At 40.5% G+C, this 25,514-nt stretch overlaps 1 protein-coding gene across 4 annotated transcripts in view; it reads left to right on the top strand.

Annotated features, from left to right (window-relative positions):
* The first annotated feature begins 1,607 nt into the window (after positions 1-1,607).
* Positions 1,608-25,514, top strand: part of sdr16c5a (short chain dehydrogenase/reductase family 16C, member 5a) — a 68,025-nt gene continuing 44,118 nt past the window's right edge. For 2 of the 4 annotated variants that reach the window (XM_044219119.1, XM_044219115.1), the window contains exons 1-5: positions 1,608-1,806; positions 4,013-4,340; positions 9,448-9,579; positions 12,310-12,409; positions 18,543-18,687. In XM_044219119.1, coding sequence (XP_044075054.1) covers positions 4,020-4,340; positions 9,448-9,579; positions 12,310-12,409; positions 18,543-18,687 — 698 coding nt within the window. In that variant the 5' untranslated portion in view covers positions 1,608-1,806; positions 4,013-4,019. Of the gene's footprint in view, positions 1,807-1,861; positions 2,009-2,648; positions 2,849-4,012; positions 4,341-9,447; positions 9,580-12,309; positions 12,410-18,542; positions 18,688-25,514 lie in introns of those variants that run through there. The other 2 variants (XM_044219116.1, XM_044219117.1) reach the window with 2 other exon arrangements.

The raw sequence follows: 25,514 nt of genomic DNA, 5'->3' as shown, positions 1-25,514 counted from the left end.
GGAACCCCTCTAAGGTAAGTCCAATATTGTTTTCAATTATGATAAATGAAATATTTAGCAATGTAGATTGGCAATTGTAGGGTCTATTGGGGTCTCATTATTTGCAGATGATGGGGTTATGTGGAAAAGGGGACAAAATATAGACAAAAGAGTTCATAATTAAGAAGTTACAACAAGCAATAGAGAAAGTAGAGGCATGGGCACTGGAATGGGGTTGTGCTTTTCAGTTGTAAAGACAAAGGTAGTTTTTTTTTACAAAAAGGAAAATAATATCAAATCAGTCTTAAACTATATGGAGAAAACTCAGAAAGAGTAGATTGTTTCAAGTATTTGGGAGATTTTGTTTGACATACAGCTCACTTGGAAAACACATATTGAAAGAATAGTAGGAAAATGTAAAAAGATACTGAATATTATTAGATGTTTGATTGTTTGCCCTGCCCTGATTAGTTTCACCTGTGTCTCGTTATCTCCCCTCACCTGAGTGTATTTAGTCTGTGTGCTTCCCTGGTCTCTTTGTCAGTTTGTCTTCGTCCTAATGTCAAGCGTCCCGGCCTTCATCGCTGGCCTCCAGAGGGTTTCTGTCTTCACCGCTGGCATCCTGTCCTCTGGACCTGCGCTATCCATCTGTCAGTTCCTCGAGCCGTCCACCTTGGGTCTACTGCTCCGCACCCGTCTTGCCCTCGGGACGTCAGCCTGAAGTCGCTACACCGTCTTTGTCTAGCCCCCAGGTCCCCTGGCCCTGTTTCGCTCATTGCATTTGAATATTGTCCGCTGTACAGCAGGTTAAGTCTTTGAAGATGAAACGTCAAATGCAGTTTTCATTTTTAGATTATTGGACTTAAATATTGCTTGCATGAATGGAAAATCAGGTTACACTGTTTATATTTCATTTTCAAATTTGAATTAACATTTGAATATTGTCTACTGTACAGCAGGTTACAACTTCGTAAATTGAATGTCAAACAGCTTTTCATTTTAATATAGTCATGGAGCGCCCAAAATAGTGTGAAAATGAAAATTGGATTATTGCATTTTAATTTGTACTCAAACAACATGTGGAAAATTATGCTATTGTGGAATTATCATTTGAATAATAATTCCCTTCACAGAAGACGTCTCCAGATATATTCTTTAACAGCTAATGATTTGTCTTTGTAATATAATACTATATTCTGATATCATAATTAATATATATAGGCAGTCATGTCTCGTTAGCTATAATGTTAATAAATTAATATAATTATTACTTTTATTTTATTGAAAGTTTTACTAGTCAAATACCTCTCACAAATGTAGTTTATCCATAAATTGGATAACATTTTTAGTGTTTCTGAGGAAATTTGATAACTACATAAAAAGTAATACAAGGTTGTAAGATTTTTATCATATTGATATTATTTGCCTTTTATCTCTTGTTTCTTAACTCTTGAACTCCTATTCCATTGACGTAAATGATTTATAACTGTCATGCACTACACGTGTTTTATTTATTTAGTTAGGCTAGTTGCAGTGATTGTTGTACATGCAATTTACATTTAATTGAAAAGTGAAAAAGCGCACGCACACTCAAAGTCCCACAATACCTCGCGTGGCAGAGGAGACGAGCGGGGCGGGGAATGGTTGATTGCCTGTCATGTGACAGGCGACTCCTTGTTGAGCACGCGCAGCATTTTGCTTGTTTGATGTGACATCCTGCTTATTTTTTTTCTCCCGAGGCTACAGAAACAAACGGCCGAACCTCTGCCGAGACAACAGACCGAGCACAGCCTGTCAAAACTGTTATCCTGCTAAACAAACACCACGGTACGTTCACCGGCTCCGGCAGCTGTAAACACACACACACACACTCTCATGTGCTATCAACTTCAATGTGAAAACTTGAATTAGAGCAGCGTCCTGTGTGTCTTTACGTTAGCCTATGTGTTGAGAAAAGGTCTCGGTGTCAGCTGAACAGACAAGGGGATCACTGTTAAACACACTCGGTAGCTCAGTAGGACTCATGTTGGTGAGTTATAAGCTCATTTCGTTTAAATAGATGCATTATCAAACTGAGTCCGTTAAATAGCTGTCAGTTATTTTCCGCTTTCTTGCAAAACGTCTTTTGTGTATCGCTCATTGATAACTGTTGACGGAACTGGCGGCTTGTGGTGGTTTTTAAAGAAAAGCTAAACTTTAAAAAGGAGTTTCTTAACTAGGTTAACCCCTCAGAACAAACGAGCAAAATCCGTAGTGCATGTTTTTTACCCGTGACCCTGTGTTGTACGTGTTTAGCCAATTAATACTGTTCAATTAACTTTACATCACTTTTTTAAAGCATGTTGTAGTGGGTAGAACTATGGTTTTCTTACCTTCCACTCAGTTATTGGTTTTTAATATGTATTATACATGGTCACTAAGGTATGGAAATTTGAGTTTTTAATCCTTAAAAGTGAATGCATAATGTGTACTTTTTAAGGTACTTCCGCATAAGTAGGAAACCATGCAAATAGTTAAATCTAGTGCTGAAATGATTAGCTGATTAATTATTTAATTAGTCAATCAACAGAAAATTAGTTGCCAGCAATTTTGATAATCAATTAATCGTTTGGAGTTTTTGCTGAATAAATAACACAAACATTAATCTCGTCTCGTGATCAGTTTAGTTAGAATAAACATCGACCACGCTCAGATTTGATTGACTGACGTCACATGAAGCCGGACAGACGCTGCACGGAATCGGCCCGATGTTAATGTAATTGGTCACTGACTTTCTGCCAGATGGTTAAAGTTTGACGGCGTCACGACGTCTGATCGTTTGCCTGGACGATAAACGATCTGGCTCGCAGACATCTCGGATTTCGGGCAGGTCGGAAATGTTGCTCGGCTGTCTTGTGGCTTCAGCTGTTCCACGGTCCAGTTTCCCTCCTGGTTGCTGTCAAAAGATGCGTTATAACTATAGCGAGCCTGTTTTAATATCGGAGTAGTATTTTGCATGTTGTGCTAAAACTGTAGTCTTCAGACTGCTGTAATATAAAACCGAATTCACTGCAGGCAGACCAGACTTACTTTCTGTTCATAGCAGAATTGCACAAAGTAATGCTGCTTTTAGTCAACATTGTTGAGGACACAGCCATCTTGTTTGAATAAACTTTATTGTAATTGTCACAGGACAAAGCCGACCGCTCAGTGTGACCTGGTGTCCGATCAGTTGATCCGTCCAGTGCGACCGATCGCCGGTTCTGCTCGTGCAGATAGGCCGATTAAATTGTGTAGTAGGAGTTAACGCAGAAGCACAGTGCCTTTTGGTAACAACCCCACAGAGGTCATCACATTTTGATTCGAATCTGAGGTAGGTCCGGCCCTTTTCCCATTCAAACAGACCCGCCCGTCCTGGGTTCGGTGGGGCCAGTCACAGCCGTTTATCTAATATGGGGTCCCCAGGAAGTGCGCAGGGCTTTTAAGAGACTTTGACATAGTGGCCAAACGGTGGAATTACAACTTCGGGGTCTGTCACGTGATGCACACTGGCCCCACAAAACCTTTTCCCATAGATGTACATTGTGAAAGAAGCAGCTGTAAAACGATGGACACTTATTTTAAATTTATTTTATAGCCGGGGTTGCATGAAACGCTAGTGCGCTTGCGCCTGTGGGGGCCGGAAGCTATAGAAAGATCCGGGAAGTCAAACTTTTTTGGCCACTGAGCAGCTTTCATAGGAATGAACGGAGCCCCGCCTCTGACGCTCTATCCAGTTCTCTTTATACATCCATGTTGCCAACTCAGACCAGTAGAGAAAGTTGCACAGGCAAAAAGCTTTGATGTGAAATAATCAGAACTATTTGTATTCATGTAGGACCACATCACTCATAGTAGGAACCTGATTGAGAGAATACTGTAGGTTTCCGGGTCTTTGTCTCAGGCGAGGCAGCCCACCTCTGCTATAAAAAAACGGATTACTTGTGTTCACCCTGCTGTCCATTATGTTTCTCTCTCTAATGTATCCTCTTTCTTTCCCTTCCTTCCTTCCTAGATCCATCATGAATTTCTTCCTGGAAACAATCCAAGTCCTCTTGCTGTCCATCTGGTACAATGTGGAATCTTTCATCCACCTCTTTGTGCCCATGAAGAAGAAGAACATAGCTGGTGAGGTGGTGCTGATAACGGGGGCAGGTAGCGGGATCGGTCGTCTCATGGCTCAGGAGTTTGCGGCTCTTGGTACTGTGCTGGTGTTGTGGGATATTAACCAGGAGGGGATGAAGGAAACGGCTAGACTGGCTAAACAGAGCGGAACCAACAGAGTCCACTACTATCTGTGTGACTGCAGCGACAAGAACGAGGTTTACAGAGTGGCTGACCAGGTAAGGTTCCTTGAAAAACAAAACTATACTGTTTGACCAAGTACAATGCTTGGCTTGCTGTACTCAGCTAGCTGCACCCTGTTGGCCGACTCAGTTTATTATAACCTGTTGTTGGGGTATGCCCGCTGTCAAAAAGTAGGTTTGGCCAGCATTTGTATCAGTTAGAATAACGTTGTACTCATCAAAGTAATTGCAGAGATCTGGGAGCAGCAACAGCATTAAAGAAGTCTGATGGGACAGGAAACTCGAGCAGGGACAGGTTGTAAACCAAAAGTTTAGCCAGATTATCGAGACCGCTTTATTTTGATTATAGCCTGATCGATACTGAATTTTTGAGGCCAAAACTGATATTGATATTATCGATACTGAGCATTGCTGATCAGTCTTGATATAGATCCTTAAATTAGTTTTTGTTTTGTTTTTTTTAATCAGCTTGTCAGTGCCCTTTGGTGGACAAAGATTGTACTGGAGACAATGTTTCTAAATGACCTCAAACTGTTACTTATCGGCTGACATACACCGATACAGATATTTCTGCATTAAGCTAATATTGGCAGATATATCGGCCTCTTCAAATTTTGACACTTTATTTTTACAAGTGTTTTTTTGTTGTTGGCAGAAAGGTTTCCAAACTAACTTATCAAAACACAGCTCTCATACACTATTGTGTTATCATGTTGTTATAGCTAGCGTATCGTTCCTAAGGAAACAAATCTATTCGTTTAGCTACTAAATATTTACTTTACCCTTTTTTCTGTTTGGTGCTAGGTAGTAGGGTACTTTTGGCTTTCTGATCTCCTTTACTGGAAATGTATTCATAAGAGATGTGAGTCTCAACCACAGTCTATGTTCATTTCAATTTTATTTATATAGCGCCAATTCATAACAGAAGTTATCTCATTGCACTTTTCCTATAGAGCAGGTCTAGACCGGACTCTTTATAATATTAATTACAGAGACCCAACAAATCCCACCATGAGCAAGCATTTGGCGACAGTGGCAAGGAAAACTTCTTTAAGAGGCAGAAACCTGACAGAATCAGACTCAATGGTGGGCGGCCATCCGCCGTGTGTAGAGAGAGAGAGAGAGAGAGAGAGAGAGAGAGAGAGAGAGAGAGAGAGAGAGAGAGAGAGAGAGAGAGAGAGAGAGAGAGAGAGAGAGAGAGAGAGAGAGAGAGAGAGAGAGAGAGAGAGAGAGAGAGAGAGAGAGAGAGAGAGAGAGAGAGAGAGAGAGAGAGAGAGAGAGAGAGAGAGAGAGAGAGAGAGAGAGAGAGAGAGAGAGAGAGAGAGAGAGAGAGAGAGAGGTTTGGGAGAGGGAGGCACAATGCAAAGACCACGTAGAATTCTTTATTTTCTTTAAATAGTAGAATAGTAATTGTAGTGTTAATAAATTAGTAATAATAGGAATGACAGCTATAGGAAGAATAATGTCAGCATCAGTAACAGAGCCAATAACAACAACTGTAGTAGCAGTTGTCGAGCAGGAACACAGGGGCAGGAGGTGGCCCACATCCACAGATCCAGTTCTGGATGTAAAACCAAAACCATGAGATTAAAGTAGCTGCAGAGTTGGCTGATCAGCAGTGGTTGCTACACTTTCACAGTCATTAGTCATTTGGATCTGTGTTAATTTAAACTATTACTTAGTGGAGTTGTGTGCTATTTTGAAGAATGTAGTGAGCAGGACATTTTACAATGTAAATGAGCTTGTCATTGCTCACTGGTGGAGAAACTATGTAATGGAGACATTGTAAATTACCTGAAACATATCTCTACTGACATTTACTGTGACTTACAGGCCGACATAAACGCTGATGGTGATATCGGTCATGCCAATATATTGGTCCGTTTCTGACTTGTTTAAGTACAGCTTCCAACTAATTAAATTGCAAATTAATCTGGAATGAGCCGCGCATTGACGCAATAAAATACTTTTCCAGTGGGTTTCGGTGATCCTTACCTGCCAACATTGAGAGTCCCAGAATTATTTAGCCTAGTTTTACACTGAAAGGTGAACAAACATGAAAATACAGAAGTTATTTTCTTTTTGTTTGGCCAGTTGTTTTCATTAAGTATCTCATATTTTATCCACATTTATATCAATGCATGTAGACTAAATATTAGGCACACCTCTTGGTATAGAACAATACAGTTCAACAGTAGCACAAATGATAACCTCTGAAATGACCATAAAGTTGAAACAGCAAAACAGTTTAAATAAAAACGGAACATTATAACCTTCATGAAGGCAGGACTTATTGCAGGCCTGTTGTATTATACTGCATTAGTTTTAACTAGTCAGACCTAATGAACGGCAACGGAGTCTGTTCGTGTAGTTGTATGTAAATCAGGGCGTTGCCTAGAAAAGCATGATCAGCACAACCCAGCCTTGGACAATAGGCGTGTCATGGAACTGCCTTCAGGGTATTGTATTACATTACATTTAATGCTAAAATCTTACAAATAATACAACTTGATGGTGTATGCTTATGGAAAATCAGCTCAAGGAAATACATTTCTCGATTTTACTCTAGCAGTCTGTGTGTTTTGTGTGTGTGTGTGTGTGTGTGTGTGTGTGTGTGTGTGTGTGTGTGTGCGCGTGCCCTTGAGGCAGGGGAGGGATGACTGTTGTGTAAACAGACACTTTCTTGGCTTCATACACTAAATGTAGGCAGGAACTGTAACAACTAGACCCAGATGAATACACACAGAAGGATCTGAATTACTTCAACAGCCCAGAAACACACGGCCACCAACACTGTGGTTGTTACACAGCTCAGGGCCATCAGAACACACACGTGTGAGCTGGCAGCTTAAAACGGCAGCATCTTAATTGTGCAAGGTCTCTTATAGAAAATAAACGATAAGTAGTGGCTACACCAACAGATTTAAAGGCATTCTCTTGTATTAAGCTTACAGGACAGGAATATTAAACAGCACAGTGTGTCACAACCTGTCTGCATTTTTATCTTAAGACCCTGTGCTGCTGTTTGGTGATTTAATAAGAATAGTAATTTAATTGTAGTTTTCCCTCTCTTCATTTATAAAAAAACTCTGAGACCACAGCACTGACTCACCAGCTGAAAAAACAAATGAATAAATGTTAAAAAAAACTGAATAAATAAGAGCTGGTTAATAAAAGCTATTAACCAAATTCCTCAGCACATCACACATCTCTACCTGTCAGTGTCAAGCAGACACCTTGTCACCAACTTAACATCTTTCACGTCATTCAAAGAAGTTTGTCAATTTAAGACTTGTTGTATCTCAGTCGACTTACAGCAACCTGTAAAGCTGATCCAGCTCATCCGTGCCTGTCGCCCTGTTTCACAGACGTAGCTAGCTATGTCGCCATCCTTGACCCAGCCTACAATATCAGGATGTCCCAATCTGATCTCAAAGATCGGTATCGGTCCGATCAAGTCATTTTTTTAATCTGATCGGTATCAGCTATGTTGAGCTGTATTGAGCCTGATCCGATCCTTTGTTTTACATCAGCTGTCACACAGGTGTTTTTTGCTCGCGAAGCTTTGATGCACAACAATGCAACGAGTGCAGCCGTCGTTAACTCTCTGCTGTCTGTCTGTCCGTCCTCCACTCCGCGGAGCCCCTTGTGTGTAAGAGCAGGGGCTGAACCACATACCATAAACTACAGCAAAATGCAGTATGAGACAGTTTGAGCTGAAATGAAACGAGTGCACATAAATTAGGTAAATAACAGTGTGAGTCTCTCGTGTTTTGCTGTCATCTATGGTGCGTGGTGTCTCACCGCGGGCGGGGGGCGGGGCCCACCCGGGGCCCACCCCCTGCTCGGAGGAGAGACGGACAGCGGTAGAGAGCTGACAACAGCCACACTCAAGCCCCGCGAGCAAAAAGGCAATAAGCTTAATTTATTAATGTAATCCACGCAAAAGATGTACAGACGACGAAAATAAATCCTTAACAGAATAAAGTTAATTCAGGTAACTCAGGCAAAGGCTGCACCGTAGCAACAAACACTGGAGGACACTTAGAAAAGGAGAGAGAGATTCCCTCGAGACAGCAACAAAGCCAAAACGATTACAGTTTATTTTACTTTATTTTGTAAAAAAAAAATAAACAGAAACGATGCAGAGCTATTCAGTTGTCAAGCATATAGGCCTACATTGGTTTGATTTTAATAACTTTAATTTACTTGACATGTACACTTGTATTATCTAGGAAAATAGAAGTATCGGGCTCGGTATCAGACGATACTCAATATTAAATGACTCGGGGAAACATCTATGGGCACAACATTAGACCTATTTAACTGCTGAAGAAAATTGGTACAGTCAATTAAGAAATTTTCAAATTCTACAGGCTTTAAAGTATTTTTTGTTTCTTACTTATTTGTTCTTACGTTTGAAAACTTTACATTAGTGTGGATGGAGGGCCAAAATAAGCCAGTTTAGGGTGGATTTACTCTGAAAAGAAGGTGATTTTTAATATGTATCTGCACCCTCTTCAGGGCTACAGCAGGGGTAGCAATGGCAAGGACTGCAGTGCATGGGAAACTCATACATCCAAACTGGGAGGAAAAAATGGAAGCTAAAACATATGGTTTACCTTTGACTCAGGTCACACTGATTTCAGTCTGCCTGGGTTCCCTGGTTCTTTGATCAGTCGGCCTTAAGATGCCACAAATGTTAATTTCTGCTTGACTGGGTATATAGGTCCCAGGACTTGGAATTGATCTCTCTGTGTTGGTGAAGACCTAAAGGATTTTTAGGACATGATGTCATGAAGACACATTGTATTGCCTTCTAACCTTTGAAGGGGTTTGCACTTTGTGACAATGCAGCAGATATGTTATTGATTGGTTTAAACTAGGATGAGCAGATCGATCACAGGAAGTAATTCATAGCTTGTGTTAAGAAATTTCTTGCACAATGTAAACAACCTAACTCCTGGAATAGTAACTTTATTCAGCGTATCAACAGCTCACGTGAACAGTCTAAACAGTCTTCTGCTTGGTAACATTTCAAGCAAAAATCTGCATATTAAGGAGCTCTGTCTGCCCCTGGGAATATATTTTACAACATGGGATTGCATCATTTATGATGGACATTTTTCTTTGCTCCATGCAGGTGAAGCGAGAGGTGGGTGACGTCAGCATTCTGGTGAACAATGCTGGGATCGTGACAGGAAAGAAGTTCATGGATGCTCCGGATTCCCTGATTGAGAAGACAGTGGAGGTCAACACTATGGCTCACTTCTGGGTCAGTCAGACCCAGCAGTCTTTCGGCTACAAAATCACTACACATTGCCAGCTTAGTTTTTTCATGAGGTTTCCTGCGTTGGATCCATATTTACAAAGCAGGGCTCCAGACTAACTTTCCACTAACTTTCCACTAGTAGCACTGGTGCTACTAGTGGTGCTACCAGCACAAAATTTAGAAGCACCACCTAAATTGACATGCAACGCACCTCATTCCTATTTTTTCCAACCTTAACTGTATTACTGATAAATGCTTTGGTAATAAATTTACTGAAATATTGTGCTGTGTTTGGCCACACCGAGAGCAGTACATACAATACATGGCCTTCCTTTTGTTGCAGTAGCCAATCTAATATTGCAACACCCCCCACAACGTTACACCACTACCCACACAACCCACGCCGCAGTTTATGTAAACAAGATTAATGAACAGTTTTTAAAACGATAACTTTAGTAAAACATGTCAAATAGAACAAGGGGAACGTGTCCCTCCAGGAGGAGGCTGGCTAGAAGGAGCACATACTGGCACAATGGCATCCTGGCTCTGGCTAAATCTACATCCGTCTACTGCTGAAGCCCTATCCACAACCTGGATGAGTAACTAGTGTAATAGTATAATATTATAACATTTGGTCAATACAGCAGTTTAAGAAATACACATTTGTAATTTTTGTAGGTTTTGTTCTTTTTTTTATTAAATTCTTGTGCAAGAAAAATGGTTTACATCTGCAGTTAGTCTCTAATTTGTTAATGCTAAATACTAATTTATCACTAATCTTAACCATTTATGAATTAAAATGAGATCAACATTGCAAAAGTTTACTGTAGCACTTGAACCTTTATTATTATTTTTTGTTTTATGTCCCGCCCCATCCAGGCTGCGATTCGGTTCACGAAAAGTGACATTGACGAGCACATCGACTTTATGAGAAGTTTCACCAAAAGGCACCCGATATAGCTAAAAAGCCAGCTAGCCAAACCCAAACCTTGCTTATCTTATCCCTGTTGCCTTCTGTGTTACATCTTCAGCTGTAAAACCTTGACTAACAGTTGAACTGGTATTGAGGATCTTGAGGAGGACGATGTGGGTCGACGATGCAGCTCTCTCGCTCTTGTTTTTTTATAATGGGCTGCTCAAGCGGCCCACAGAGCCACCGGCCGACCGGGATTCATCCCGGTGCTCCTGGCCAGTCCAACTATCGGAGGGTCTGAATGATCTCTTCTGAAAAATGAGTCGATAGTTTGTTTCATTGTCACCAAAGGGCCGAGTGAGAGCACTTACGGACCAGACACAAGTACACATCATAGACTGTGTATATAAAGATAGACGACATGTCAGTTCCCTAAAAGTGAAGCCAAAACCTCTCGATCGAAACTAAAAACTCCAAGTACACGTAAAATAAATTTTTCCCAAAGATGCTGAGGTCATTCGAACCACGATGGTTTTGATTGATTTTCGTAGGTGACGTTATTAACAACAAGCCTAAAAATAAAATAAAATTTCCCCCTTCCTGTTTACTCGATACACATCTGATTTCAGCTACAACACGGAGTCAGGCCACCTACAGAAGTTCTCAGATGACTCTGCCATTGTGGGGTGTGTCAGTGGACAACCGGAGGAGGAATACAGAGGCCTAGTGGATGACTTTGTTGGGTGGTGCAGACTGAACCACCTGCAGCTGAACATTAGCAAGACGAGGGAGCTAATTGTGGACCTACGCAGGGCTCTCTGGAGGCGGTGACGGAGAAGAGGATGCTGTCCAAGTTGGTTAGCATCCTGAACAGCGTCTCCCACCCACTCCACGACATGCTGGTTGAGAAGAGGAGCGTCTTCAGCCAAAGACTTGTACCCCCAAGGTGTTCCACTGAGCTGCACAGGAGATCATTCCTGCGTGTGGCTATCGTTGTCACATTAAGGACATCAGTGGACTGGAAGACCGCTGAGTTCTTACTGGACTTACAATTACATTCTCTAACTTCTGGCAATGTGCAATGCATCATCTTTTAACTTATATCTTATAATTAAACCCAGTTTGCACACCTTACAGCAATACACACACTGTATGCATGCACATGTTTAAAGGGCATACTTTTATACTTTTGACTCTTATGTTTAGTACTTGTGTTTTGATATTTGTTCTTGTGCACCATTCTTGCGTGGTTTATTTGGGTACTGTTGCTGTGACATGAGAATATCCCCCCAGGGATAAAAAAAAAAAGTATATCTAGCTATCAATGTAAAATTTTACATTTTCTCTAGCCTTTGCTCCAGTTGTCTCCCCTTTTTAGCTTTTTTTAGTTAGTTTTATTTGATCAATACATTTAGAAATGATCAAATCAAGAGGAGCGTGGAAGTTTTACTTACTAGCTTTTTCCAGGACTTTTAACTGCATCTCTCTGAAGTTCTGTACTTAGGTGACATGATGACTTAACTTAACTATCTGCATGACAACTGAGCAAACTTCATCTGCTCATAAAGACTGTGAGATACATTTGAAAGCTCCAGAAACATATACTAAGTAGACCTTGAATTTTGATTTGAAAATGATTTTTCTTTTTTTGGTCAAAATAATCAAGATAATTAATACAAGCAACTTACAGTATATTTAAATGAATAAATTAGAAAGTGGTTGTACCGTTCAGAGGACAACTGACAATCAAATCCCTGCCTGTTTCTAGGCTTCTATATTCTGTTTCATGGTTTATTTGTTTTCTGTCTCTCTCCGCTCAGACCTACAAGGCCTTCCTTCCTGCCATGATTGCCAACAACCACGGCCATCTTGTCAGCATTGCCAGTTCTGCTGGACTCATAGGAGTCAATGGATTGGCAGGTGTGTGTTTTCTCATCATATCGTGCATGTCACTAATTCTTAAATAGAATGCCACGGACTAAAGCCCCTATGTGTACAATTCTTGTGTGTGATTACCGTATCTTTCAAATTATTCTGATGGTCATAAGTTTTTGTTCAATTGCAAGTCATTTGCAGGTCTGGTGGAAATTGATAGTCTAATGGTTGGACTGCCATTTTTAGTCTCATTCATTCAGTGTGACATGTTCATGTTAGCCATTTTCTGTTTGAGATGGGTTTAATTTTGTTTTGTCCTAAGGGACTGTTCGTTCGTATTTATGAGAGGGGGGTGCAAAACGGGGGAGGCACGTCAGATAATTTTTAAGCACTGGGGAGGAACATATGTTTTTTGTTTTTAATTTTGGCAATAGAGGAAGGACATACAACTTGAAATTTTTGTATTTATTTTAAATAAATTTTTACTTTTTTCAAAATACGTGTTTTACCGCTGTTCTAAACACTCACTAAACTTGTAATCTCGCACCCCTACCTTAACCTCATTGGACCTCAGGCCCCACCTGAACCACCCATTGGACGCGATGCATGCATGACTATAGTGAGTCCCGTATCTGTGATATTAGATTTATCAGGATTTTCGTTGTTTAAAAGCAGCTTTCTGTTAGGTATTTTTGACCCCCCTTGTGTTTTGTGCTGCAACTTGCTCTTGTGTTTGTAACTTAAGGTTTTATATCTATGTATTGGGCAGTAGGTGGCAGCATAAGACTGACACAACACAGGTTAATTTAAAGATACTTTCTTGTACTATTAAGTTTATATGAAACATGGATATACATTTACAGCATGGGGTGACTCCTGTTCAGACTCTCCCGAACGGAGGGCTATCAGACTTTTGGAGCTGAAACTAGCTGGATAAAAACATTAGCCACTGGCCTAGCTAGCTTGCCAGCCTTCGTAGCATTACCTTGACATATGCATTGTTGGCGTTAGAAGTGGATGTAGTCGGTGCTGCTGACTCATCAGTAGTACAGAGATGTGCTCCTGGTGGACAGCCACAGGTGAGCAAGGGGAACTGTCAGGGCTTATTATATTCAAATAAATAATATTTAAAAAGTCATTAGTTATAATTTTATTTCTACGGCCGCCGTGCCAATTTATTATTCTGGCTGCTGCTACTACTCTTGTATATGTTACGGTTTATTTGGGAAAATTAAAAAAAAATTTAAAACCACAGAATAAAAACAATAAAACTAACATTTGATTTAACAGAAAATTAATTAAAAGCAGTGGTAAACAGGTAGGTCTTAAGCTTGGATTTGAAAGTAGTCAGGAATGTCTCAAGTCTTAGCTCTTCTGGCAATTTGTTCCACATTTGAGCAGCATAGAAGCGTCATGTTTAGTCCTGAAAGGTCTGCATGGAATAGAAAAGAGAGAATGATGACAGTGTAAGGTTTATAATGTAGTTATGGCACAGACTAGTACTAGGGGTTAAGTCCATGTGCAGCATTTTTTTGATAACAAGCTGCAACTCTACAAGTAAAGGCACATTGACCCGACAACCAACAGTGGCTGCAATCGTGTAAGGGTTCAAGGTTCAAGGGTTCATGTAATGGTTATTTTACAACATAAGGTTGTCTAACGAAATTTACGTTTGTAATCAACTTATTGACACACACACACAGCACAACATAACAAAAAACTATTAATTTTGATGGAGTGAGGGGCATGAATTTAAAAGTCACAGCCTGAGGAAAGAAGCTTTCTGTAGTCTGGTGGTACGGCAGCAGATACTTCTGTATCTCTTTCCAGACGGCAGCAGGGTGAACAGGCTGTGGCGGGGGGATTGTATTTTAGTATCCTTTGGGCTCTGCGCAGACACCTCACCGATATCACTGGTGCTTGGTAGATGGGTATTAATGATGTTCTGGGCGGTTTTAATCACCTGCTGCAGAGCCCTCCTGTCCCGGGCCGTGCTCAAACCATTCCAGTTTGTAATGTTTCCAGTCAGAATGCTTTCTATTGCTCCTCTGTAAAAGTTGACAAGAACTTGGCATGGAAACTTTGCTCTCTTAAGTTTCCTTAAGAAGTACAACCGTTTCTGAGCTTTTTTTTAACCAGAGTGTAGCTCTGATGTCCATGACAGTTTCTTTCTTTGTAAATAAACATTTCCTCTACATATGTTAATTCCTCAGTCAATCAGCGGATACTTTTCATATCACTGAATATCCATTCAGAATGTTTAGACTGCACTATGGCCCATTTTAGTGTCCCTGCAGGAATTTAGGGTCTAGTGACAGGTTCAAGGGTCTGTCAGAATAGTTTCAGCTCTGGAACTGATGCGCAGCTCTGCTGTAAATACTGTCACGTGGTCATAACTGAATTGACAGGGGGGCTGAGCACACAGTCCTTAGCTGTCCTGCATGATTTCTGTCAGGGCATTTTTGGAATTGATCGGTAAAAGGCTGTATAAAACTAATCAATTTCCAGGATACGCAAGCTGGAAACACTTTATCGTCTTTTAAATCAGTAGAACTGTTTTCTTACTCAGTGTTAGTAACTCAACCTCTGAACAGCACAAAGTAAACAAACAGGCCTGTTGTAATATTCACACTGACTGAGTGTCAGCAAGGGATTCATGCAGATCTTATTTGGGTTGTAAACAAAACAACATACAATAGTTTTGTCTCTAGAGACCTGGTTCATGTCACTAATTTAAAGTCCTGCTGTTATTGTTCAAAACTGCATTTGAACTTGAAGTGTAACTTCACCCCCAAATTCTGCTAGCTCCCTCCATCCCAGCATATTTAAAAAGTGCAGTAGAGGACTTGCAGACAAACACTTTAGAGGGCGTGGGTGTGTGTGTGTGTGTGTGTGTGTGTGTGTCAAAGGAGGTAAGGAGACACCAACCAGAGTGATCGACAGACAGCTAACCAGACATGAGCAGCTGCTGCAAGACTCTCCGAGTCCACACTGGCACTTTAACAGTCAGAAGCACATTCATGGCTCGAAGTAAACGTTTCTGTATGGTACCTGTGTTGTAGCTGAGCTAACTCTAGCGCCTCAGAGAGGCTAAGAGGCTCTCCGGTGAGTGTGTGTGTGTGTCTGTGGGGAAGTGTTAGTACGTCGCCGTAGCCCTGCTGTTTTTCATGGCATCATCATCAAAAGAATGCAGTCCGGTGGTGCTTCTACCGCTGTCAAAAGAGAGTCTGAAGTAGGGCAAAAATGGCCTGCATGACAGAGTTTCAAGACGAAAACCACTGCTGAGCAAAAAGAACATTAAGGCTCGTCTCATTTTTGCCAGAAAACATCTTGATGATCCCCAAGACTTTTGGGGAAATACTCTGTGGACTGACGAGACAAAAGTTGAACTTTTTGGAAGGTGTGTGTGTCCCATTACATCTGGTGTAAAAGTAACACCGCATTTCAGAAAAGATCATCATACCAACAGTAAAATATGGTGGTAGTGTGATGGTCTGGGGCTGTTTTTTTGCCCAGTCTCTTTCTTATGGTGGAGTCATGAACACTGACCTTAACTGGGGCAAGTGAGGCCTGCAGTTCTTTGGATGTTGTCGTGGGGTCTCTGAATGGCTGAAGAAGAACAAAATGAAGACTTTGGGGCGGCCTAGTCAAAGTCCTGACCTGAATCCTATTGAGATGCTGTGGCATGACCTTAAAAGGGCAGTTCATGCTCAAAAACCCTTCAATGTGGCTGAATTACAACAATTCTGCAAAGATGAGTGGGCCGAAATTCCTCCACAGCGCTGTAAAAGACTCATTGCAAGTTATCGCAAACGCTTGATTGCAGTTGTTGCTGCTAAGGGTGGCCCAACCAGTTATTAGGTTTAGGGGGCAATCACTAGGTAGGTTTGGATTTTGTTTTCCCTTAATAACAACCTTCATTTAAAAACTGCATTTTGTGTTTACTTGTGTTATCTTTGACTAATATTTAAATTTATTTGATCTGAAACATTCAAGTGTGACAAACAAAAAGCAAAAAAATAAAAAAATCAGGAAGGGGGCAAACACTTTTTCACACCACTGTATGTCACCTATACACCAGTATCTGGCCCAACAATAACAAAAAAGTAATTTCGTAGGTATTCTTGGACATTCTTAATGGTATTTTAGAGTTTGGTCTATAGTTGGCTAAAACCCCTGGATCAAGAGTGGGCTTTTTAAGAGGTTTAATTGCAGCTAATTTAAAGGTCTGTGGTACATACCCTCTTAATAAAGACAGATTGATCATATCCAGTAAAGAAGTGCTACCTTAGGGTAAAATGTCTTTAAGCAGCCTAGTTGGGATGGGTCTAAGAGACAGATTGATGGCTTAGATGAAGAAATCATTGAAGTTAGTTGGAGAAGGTCGATAGGAGAAAAGCAGTGTAAATATATGTCAGATTTTACAGCTGTTTCTAAGGTTCCTGACTTTAAGGATAAAAGCTACAATCAGAATATATCTGGCCAGCAAAATGTGACATTTTCATAAAATATTTCCTAGACATTTTTGCCTTGATGAAACAAGGAATACACACACTTTTGCCACACCTTTTATTTAATTTGCTTGAAATTATCCCTTGACAGATCATACCTGAAGAGCATAGCAGCAACTTAATTCAAACCCCAAATTACAAATTCCATACTGAGATTCAGTATTTGATTCCATAATTTAAAAACAAACAAACATTAATTTGGAATGCTGCAGAGGTATGTATTTATTGAGCCTCCCTCAAATGCACGTTTTCACATGGAACAAAACCTGATACTTGTTTGAAACACAAACAACCTTCCAAATTCCTTCTTTGTCACTGATTTGAGGCAGCTACTGGTGGAAATATCTTTGTCTTTTATCACATCCATACTTAGCTGGCTAAATCTGAAAAATAGTTTCTGTTTTGGCCTTCTGTCCACAGTTAAGGCCCTTTTTTATATATTTCAAAACCGTCACAAACCACGTGATTTCAGTGTGGACAGAGCCACTAAATCCAAAATAGATCTTTATGAAAATGACAAATATATGTGAGTGTGGACATAGCCTTTTTCTTTCAAGTGAGCATGTGGTTGAGGTGTTTCTATCACAAGTGAGGCAGGATTTGTATAATTTATAACATCACTGTAACTCCCTTCCATGTCAGCCTGTTTTCAGTTTTAACTGAGCAAAACAAAATGCATGCTGTTTGGTATTTGGGAAGTAACTTTACCTGTGGTTTCCTAATCATCTGTAAAGCCCCTTTCACACTGGACAAAAAAACCCATTAACATCTGCTTTTGTCTTAAGTACTCTTGTAGTACAAAGGGTACAATTGGCATTCATTCCCAGGTCAAATGACTCTGCAGCAGTCACGGTTATTTATCTGCTCTGATCAGCAGTAATAGAAACACGACACCCAGGTGGACACACTAATTTGACTCCTTTCATCTGTTTTTATCTGCGGATGTCTGTAAACTTATGGTCTCATCCATATGTTTATAGTATTAGCATGCTAGGCTAACAGTCTGTCAGCTGTGACTTTATATACGTGCTGTAATGTCTTTCAGAGCACACAAACACCGTAAACACACCTGTCACTGCCCAGCATGGTGCTGTTAAACCAGAAACACTGTGGCTACCTTATTTTTATCCAGTCTATGGGGTACACAGAGCAGCCTTCATGCTGCTTTCTACTGTTTACTAACCTCGTTTTCTGACACGTTCATGACGTCGAACATGACTCATCATAAGAAAACAAAGGCAAACTCGTCTACTGGCAATGGAAAAGGAGTCAATCGCCTATTTTTAGCCGGTTTACATGTTAAAAAAAAAACAACGAAAAAACCTGTATATATGCGCTAATTTGGGTATAAAAAGGGTGTAAGTAAAGAGAATCAGGTATCTGTCCTGATGGGATAAGATTATTGAATTTCCTACATTTTCACTGAAGGCATTTGGGAATAAATTATGGGTTTCAGGGATAAAATCCCTGTCATGATGCATCTGGATGAGATGAAAAATAACAAATATCCAAAGAAATTAGTTACCATTTCCTGTCCAGTTGAAATGTATCCTTTATAAATGAGACTTGAGGCAAACAACAAAACTGGTATAAACTGACTTCTATGACGCCTTGTTAATGATTGTTGTTTTTGTTTTTTTCTGTACCTGTGACCTCTCTCCCTGCAGACTACTGTGCCAGTAAGTTTGCAGCAGTAGGTTTTGCAGAGTCAGTGGGTCTGGAACTGTTGGCAACTGGGAAAGATGGCGTCAAGACCACCATTGTGTGCCCATACTTCATCAACACTGGAATGTTCGATGGATGTCTAACTAAGTAGGTCTCTTTACATGATTTTCACCTTTTGGCGTTTTTTTTTTTTTTTTAATTTCAGGTAGCTACCACTCTTTGCTGAAATGAAACTATAGGGTTCTGTATCATGAAGCATGTTCAGTTTAGTCTGGCTCTCTTTGGACGACCTGGCTTCACTGAATATAACATTGGTGATGCTGGATTACCGGTATCATGATGTTGGTTATCAACTGGCGGTGTAAACTCTGGGTTTACTATGTTACCTGAATCACTTTCCTGTTTCAGGTGAAACTAGGCAGGGTAAACAGCAGACACTCAGGAAGACTCCTCCCTGAGTGCAGGGCTTAAACAACACTGAGTATCTTAAATTTCTGAGTTCTCAGACCATTTTCACAATTGAGAATGACTTCCGGATGGGAGCCGAAACGTCTTGATTCTGAAAACAGTGTCCAGATGACTACGACTGAAACCTTTTCTACGATAAAAGTATGATGATTTACATGCTGAAGTGAAAGTGACATGGATAATGTAAGGGATACATTTTATTGTTGCTCCTGTCATATATTATTGCCGATCGGATGACAAAGGCAAGTTGAATAGAGCTGTAAATGCTCTGGTATTTGAACTGAACTAGGTTTATGTCTCTCTGTTCAGACAAATTAATTCCTGATAATATCTGTTTTCTTTAGATATACTTTCTATTGAAGAAATAGGTGACAGTGTGTTCTATGGATTATCCAGAGTAACCCAAACATTGCTTCTGGAAAGACCAGGATTTGATGAATGTAATCTTTCAATGCTATGAGCGCCACAAATGAAATAAAATTCAATTCACTTCCATTTTGGGCTGGGAGATATATTGAATTAATTCAAACCACCAGCACTAGTCACATCTCAGACAAGGTATATTTATTATTCTACAACACAGGACTGCACAATGAAATGAAAGTTGTAGCCCCCTTCATTCTATCCACACATATTTAACTTTAGAATAAAAATAAAACATATGTAGCACTTTCCCAGTATCAACTACCATAACATATAGCACCCTGGGTACTCAAACCAATCCCTATACTATCACTTGTTACCTTTTTATTGATGTGTCTTGTATTAATACTTATATGAAATGAAAGTATGATAGTGTGAATGTGTAATTTTAACCCTTGACCTTATCACTGTAAACCTTCGGCTTTAAACGGTTCCTATTTATTAAAGCGACAAAGAGGAAAATTATATAAAATTATATATATATATATATATATAATATAAAATCACATTCAGTGTTATCTTAGGGTGTCACTTATGTTAACCTAACAAAAAAAATACACAACCCTTTTTCTACCAAGCTGATGGAAAATGAAATGACAGGCAAGTACCCTTTTAAACCTGACTAAACTTATGACACCTTTGCACCACAATATTTATGGCAAATGTCAGTATTTAACTTGGCAGAAAATACCCAATAAATTTAAGCTCAACAGTTATTACCTCTGTTACTCTAAATAACACGCATGAATCAACAACAACTGAAATTTAATGCTTTTACTTTTATGGGCCCTCAAAGAAAATAAAAACAACAAAAGCTGGCAATAAACACCAATAAAACAACGCCCTGTTGCAGGCCTGAGCACAGCTTGGGTGCTGTGTGTGGTAACTTAAACCTGTCCTAATGGCGTCTTCACTTGCATGAGCAATGCAACAGTGGGTTACTCACCCAAGTTGAACAGTTCAACCAACTCCTTACTGTAAAGACTGATCAGTTCCAGCGGCGAAGAAGAAAGACAACGGCTCTGTCCATACATCAAACGCTAGCATGCCGTTAGCAAGTATGCTAACTAATAGCTAAGAAGCTGACTAGTAGATTACAGGGTTGAGATTAGCTCCCAGAAACACCGTCCAATCGACAGAAACTTTTAGCCGTACAACACACTTAAGAGTCAGGCTACTAGTAGAGTCTCTAAATCTTACACTTGGCTTACTTTTGTAGCTAGTCTCTAAAATTAGGAGAAAAACACACACACAGTGGCGTCGCAGGCAACACCTGTTTTTTCCCATTATTCCAACCTTCTCTGCCTGTTAGTCCCACCCCTTAACCAATCCTAATTTTAGAAACGTGATGAGTCTCTATACACACTAATCTGTGGCAAATTCTAAAAGTAAGCAGATTAGTCTGTCACACCTCGTGTTGAGAGATGTACGTTTCAAAATAACTATGGAGAGGTTACCATCACAAAATGACAGCCTACTATTGTAGCAACTGTAGGATTTCAGGAAAGCACTTCATCAAAATGGGGGTGAGAGCCACAGGGCGGTAGTCATTTAGACTAGACACTGCAGACTTTTAGGTACAGGGACGATGGTGGCTGTCTTGAAGCAGGCGGGAACAATCTCCTGTGACAGTGATATGTTAAAAATGTCAGTATTGACATCGGCTAGCTGATTGGCACATGTTCTTAGTACACGACCAGGGATGTTATCAGGCCCAGCAGCTTTACGCATTCACTCTCAGCAGGGTTCTTCTCACATCCGCTGTGGATACTGACAGTGGCTGGTCTTCTGGAGGCGGAGTAGATTTGGTCTCTCCTGATGTCTCCGCTTTGCCTCCTTGATGCCAGCTTTCAGTCTCGCTCTGGCGGGGCTGTAAGCTTCTTTGTCACCTGATAAAAAGGCAGCTTTTTGGCTCTGGATAGGGCCCTCACCTCTCCATTCATCCAGGCTTTCTGGTGTGGGAATTATTTTGTCACATTTGCTGATGTATGATGTCACAGATGTATATTCCTCAAGGTTGATGTGGTTCTCCTGGATGGCGGCATCTCTGAACATGTGCCAGTCTGTGCAATCAAAACACTGTTGTAGAGCTGCTGTAGTTTCATCTGCCCACACTTGCTGTTACTTACTGTTTTTCCTGATGGTCTGACCCTATTAATGAGCTGGGAGAAAGTAGGCAGGAGAAGCAGGAAAATATGGTCTGATTTGACCAAAATGAGGACAAGGGAGGGCATTGTAGCTGCCAAAAATGTTTGTATATACTGTACATGATCCAGGTTATTGTTTCCCCTGGTGGGGGTGTGGACATGCTGCTGGAATTTATGTAAAACAGTTATGAGGTGTGTTTAATTTAATATCACCAGCTACGATAAAAATACCATCCGGTTTTTTTGTCATGTAATTGCTGATGACCTCATTCCTGCTGTGCATTTTTTTCAATTTGCATCCGAGGGAATGTAAACAGCAGCAAGAAACACACTGGTGAACTCTCTGGGCAGATAATGTGGTCGGCAACTTAACATTAAAAATTCAACATCTGGGAAGCATTGTCCATCAACTTTGAGCACCAAGCATCATTGATGTAAACGCAGAGTCCGCCTCCAATCGTATTACTGGAGTCTTGGGTTCTGTCGGCGTGGAACCAAGGTCCACCCGTTACGTGCAATAGCTTGATCCGGGATGTTGTGGTGGAGCCAGGTCTCTGTAAAGATGTGAACATAACAGACTCTAATTTCCTGTTGCTGAGTTAGCCTGAGTCTTATTTCGTCCATTTTATTTTCCTGCACCTGGACATTAGGCAAAAGTAGGCTGGGAAGTGGTATAGCCTTAGGAGTTAGCTTAGCTCGTATCCCAACTCTCTTCCCCCTCTTCCTGGGGCGATTGCGATGCTTGCGGTGACATTTGGTCCAGCTGGGTGGTTGGAAGATGCCGTGGGCAGTGATTGTCTCAAGGTCCACTGTACTTAATCCAATCTCTGCACTTCGTTTTCCCACATTGTTCCTCTCATAGGTAATACGTGCTTCCATAGATAATACATGCTTCAGTAATAAAGGCTCCAAAATTAAATTAAAACAAATGTAGCGAATTTTGAAGGAGCTACTGGCCACCACATCTGTACGCGCCGCCATCACCATGGACGACACTATAATGATGCTTCTTTGATCACAAACTCAATAAGGCTCTCTTTGTGTCGCTCTGATGGTGTCAAATGATTGGCTATTATCACCTTAGCTCTGTTCGGCTTAAATGAACCAATCTCAAACGTTATCTCCATCTCTTTAAACATTATTTTCTCAGTTATGATTTCACTGTCCTCCACTTATTTATTGTTTTCCCATGTCTTTTGTTTTTGTATAAAAAGGGGTATATAAAAAGGAATTTATGCAAGTGAATTTTTTCTTCAATCTTTACACACTCCCTTTTTCCTGATTCCTTCTCTGATTATTTTCAGTCCTTGGCTTTAGTAATCACATGGCCTGTGTTCCTAGTTTCCTACATATTTTCTTGTCCTGGGTTTATTGAGGTGTGTGTATGTGTTTCTGTCTGAGTGTAACAGGCCATACAGAAAGCCATTAACCAGTGCTAGCTGTGGGCTTTATAGCCTGACTGTGATGGCCAGTGCTCAGAAGACTGGTGTGAGATTGACTGACTTGTCGTGGCAGACGAGAGGAGCAGATGAACAAGGGGAGAAGAGTAAAGAGGAGGGGTGATAATCGTAGTTTATGTAACTTGGCAAGTCAATTAAGCATACAGTCTTATTAGTAATGACAGCCCTGAAAACCAGGGACCACCCGGGGAAGAAAATGGAACGAAAACAAATCAAGGAAATGAAACAGAATATAAAAGGACAGGTACTGAGAGAAAGATGAAGCGTAATATTTTTATGGAGCATGAAATGGAGCAGTAGGATTACAGTACACAGACACGAGAGAGTGAAGCCTTTATTATTTAATTTATTAGTAAAGACATGTTGTTGACAATGTTTTGTCATTGTTGCTGTTTTGCTGTTAATGCAAACTCAACACTTCATCTGTTCACATTAAAATGCTTCCATTGGTTCAGGTGGTATGAAGTGTTCAAAACGCTGCTGGCTGTTTGCTCAACTGCACCCACTCGCAGAACACATTTCACCAGTGCTCCAAGACCTCCACTGGCTTCTGGTCAGAATTACAAATCCCCAGGACCAAGCACTGAATTTGGGGAGATGGGACCTTTTGTAATTGCTGCTCCCTCTCTCTGCAATACTCTACCAGTCCACATTAAGGGGGCCTCCAACCTCTCAACATGCAAATGATCTCTCAAAACTGGTTTTTACTCTTGTTTTAATCTTGAGTACACTAAAATGCACTACATACATACAGAGAAAGGAGTTTGGCACTATGTTGCACTGATCGAAATAATGCTGGTGGAGGTATATTTAATTTTTTTCTCTATTTCTTTCCTTTCCCTGGCTTTTATTTGGCGTATACCTGTTTGAACACATGACAACCAGTATAATGATATTGTAGCCTGTTATGACATCAGATATCTTGAATGTCCATCATAAACCAATTACACGATGCTTGTTAGAGACATGAAGTTAAGTAGTGTGTACGGGGTAAGCTGAGCTTTTCCCAATGATGATGTAAGCCAGCCCAGTGAGGGTCAGGAGCTGTGTGCCAGTAAAGTTAAAACGACAACCTTTAATTGCCTCCAACTTTCTCCTTGATCATTTAATTTTAAATGCCAATAGAGCCAAATAGGCAACAGAGCTGTTGTCATTAACCTGTATTTATGTTAATTTTGCCAGATGACATCGCAACCATTAAATAGTGGTTTGGTAAGCTTGGCTTGGAATTTGCTCCCAACTGTCAACTGGACAAACGCATTAATATTACCTCTTCATATATACTCAGCAACTGCGCCTACTTCCTTCTCCAACAAACCTGGCTATGTGATACAGACATCATGTAATTGGTTTATGATGGAAATTCCGATACCTGTCACAATATCATCTGATCTCACCAAAATTAGAACTGGCAGAAAATTGCAAAGTTCTGTAGTGCTTGGGCGTGGTCAGGGGGCTCAACACTGCCCCTGTACGCAAGCCATCAAAAATTCCTTTTGATGTTCATGAGATTTGGTGGGATCATTGCTCTCATCATTCTCAACATATTTCAGTTTCATTTTAAGAGTTTGCTCAACAGGAAGTCAGCCATTTTAGATTACCTGCATTCATTTCAACTGTCTAAACACATGTTTGAGGCTTTTAGGATGCTCAAAAACTCTTGAAACTTTGCATCCATAGTCAAACTGGTAAATATTTTGATTTGATGTCACAGTTGGGCTTGGGTGTGGCACGTCGCCTATATATAATGCCCCATAATTACTTTTAACCTTCAAACTCATCTTTGACGCCCTTGGTATACTGGTACAAGAATATACAACGATCTTGGTGCCATGCCCTACACCCAACAGGACATTTTGAATTTAGTGTGCAATTTTACTGCCTTTTTATTTATTTATTTATTTTTTTTAAAGGTGTACCTGGCTGCAGCCTGCAGAACAGTCAGACACCTTCTGTGGTCTCCATAATCACTAAGGCCCTGTTCTTCAAACATGGGTTAACTAACCCAGGTTAACCTGATGTTAGTTAGATCAAATGATCCTGTTAATTCGCAACCAGCTAACTAAAAGCTGCACTAATCAATATTTTTATATATACACAATGACTCAAATAAATGTGTAATGCGAAAGGGATTCGATCCTAGTAACGAATCTTCAGAGAATTATCACCAACTCTGCTGTTGCACTCAGCTCTACAGATCATTTTATCTTTCAGTTCATTGTTGTGGTTCTCCGGCCTGCAACTTTTTAGCAGCGGGGGGGGTCGATATACTTGAAGCGTATAAATAAGGAGAGAGAAAGAAAAGGCACACAAAGCAAGGTACAAGAGGATCCTAAATGCTGTGGCAAGACACAATAATTGTCCCTTTTATCACACAGAAACCTGGCAGCGAACTTTCATTCGGCAGCCGTGTTACTGGCCTGTGGCTGGGACGATACAAACAATGGAACATGCTAAACACGAAAACACACAGCAT

The sequence above is a fragment of the Siniperca chuatsi genome, linkage group LG13 (assembly GCF_020085105.1).
Source record: "Siniperca chuatsi isolate FFG_IHB_CAS linkage group LG13, ASM2008510v1, whole genome shotgun sequence".
NCBI classification, from domain to species: domain Eukaryota; kingdom Metazoa; phylum Chordata; class Actinopteri; order Centrarchiformes; family Sinipercidae; genus Siniperca; species Siniperca chuatsi.
The sequence above is the reverse complement of the archived record's forward strand: the minus strand, read 5'-3'. Positions and strand labels throughout refer to the sequence as shown.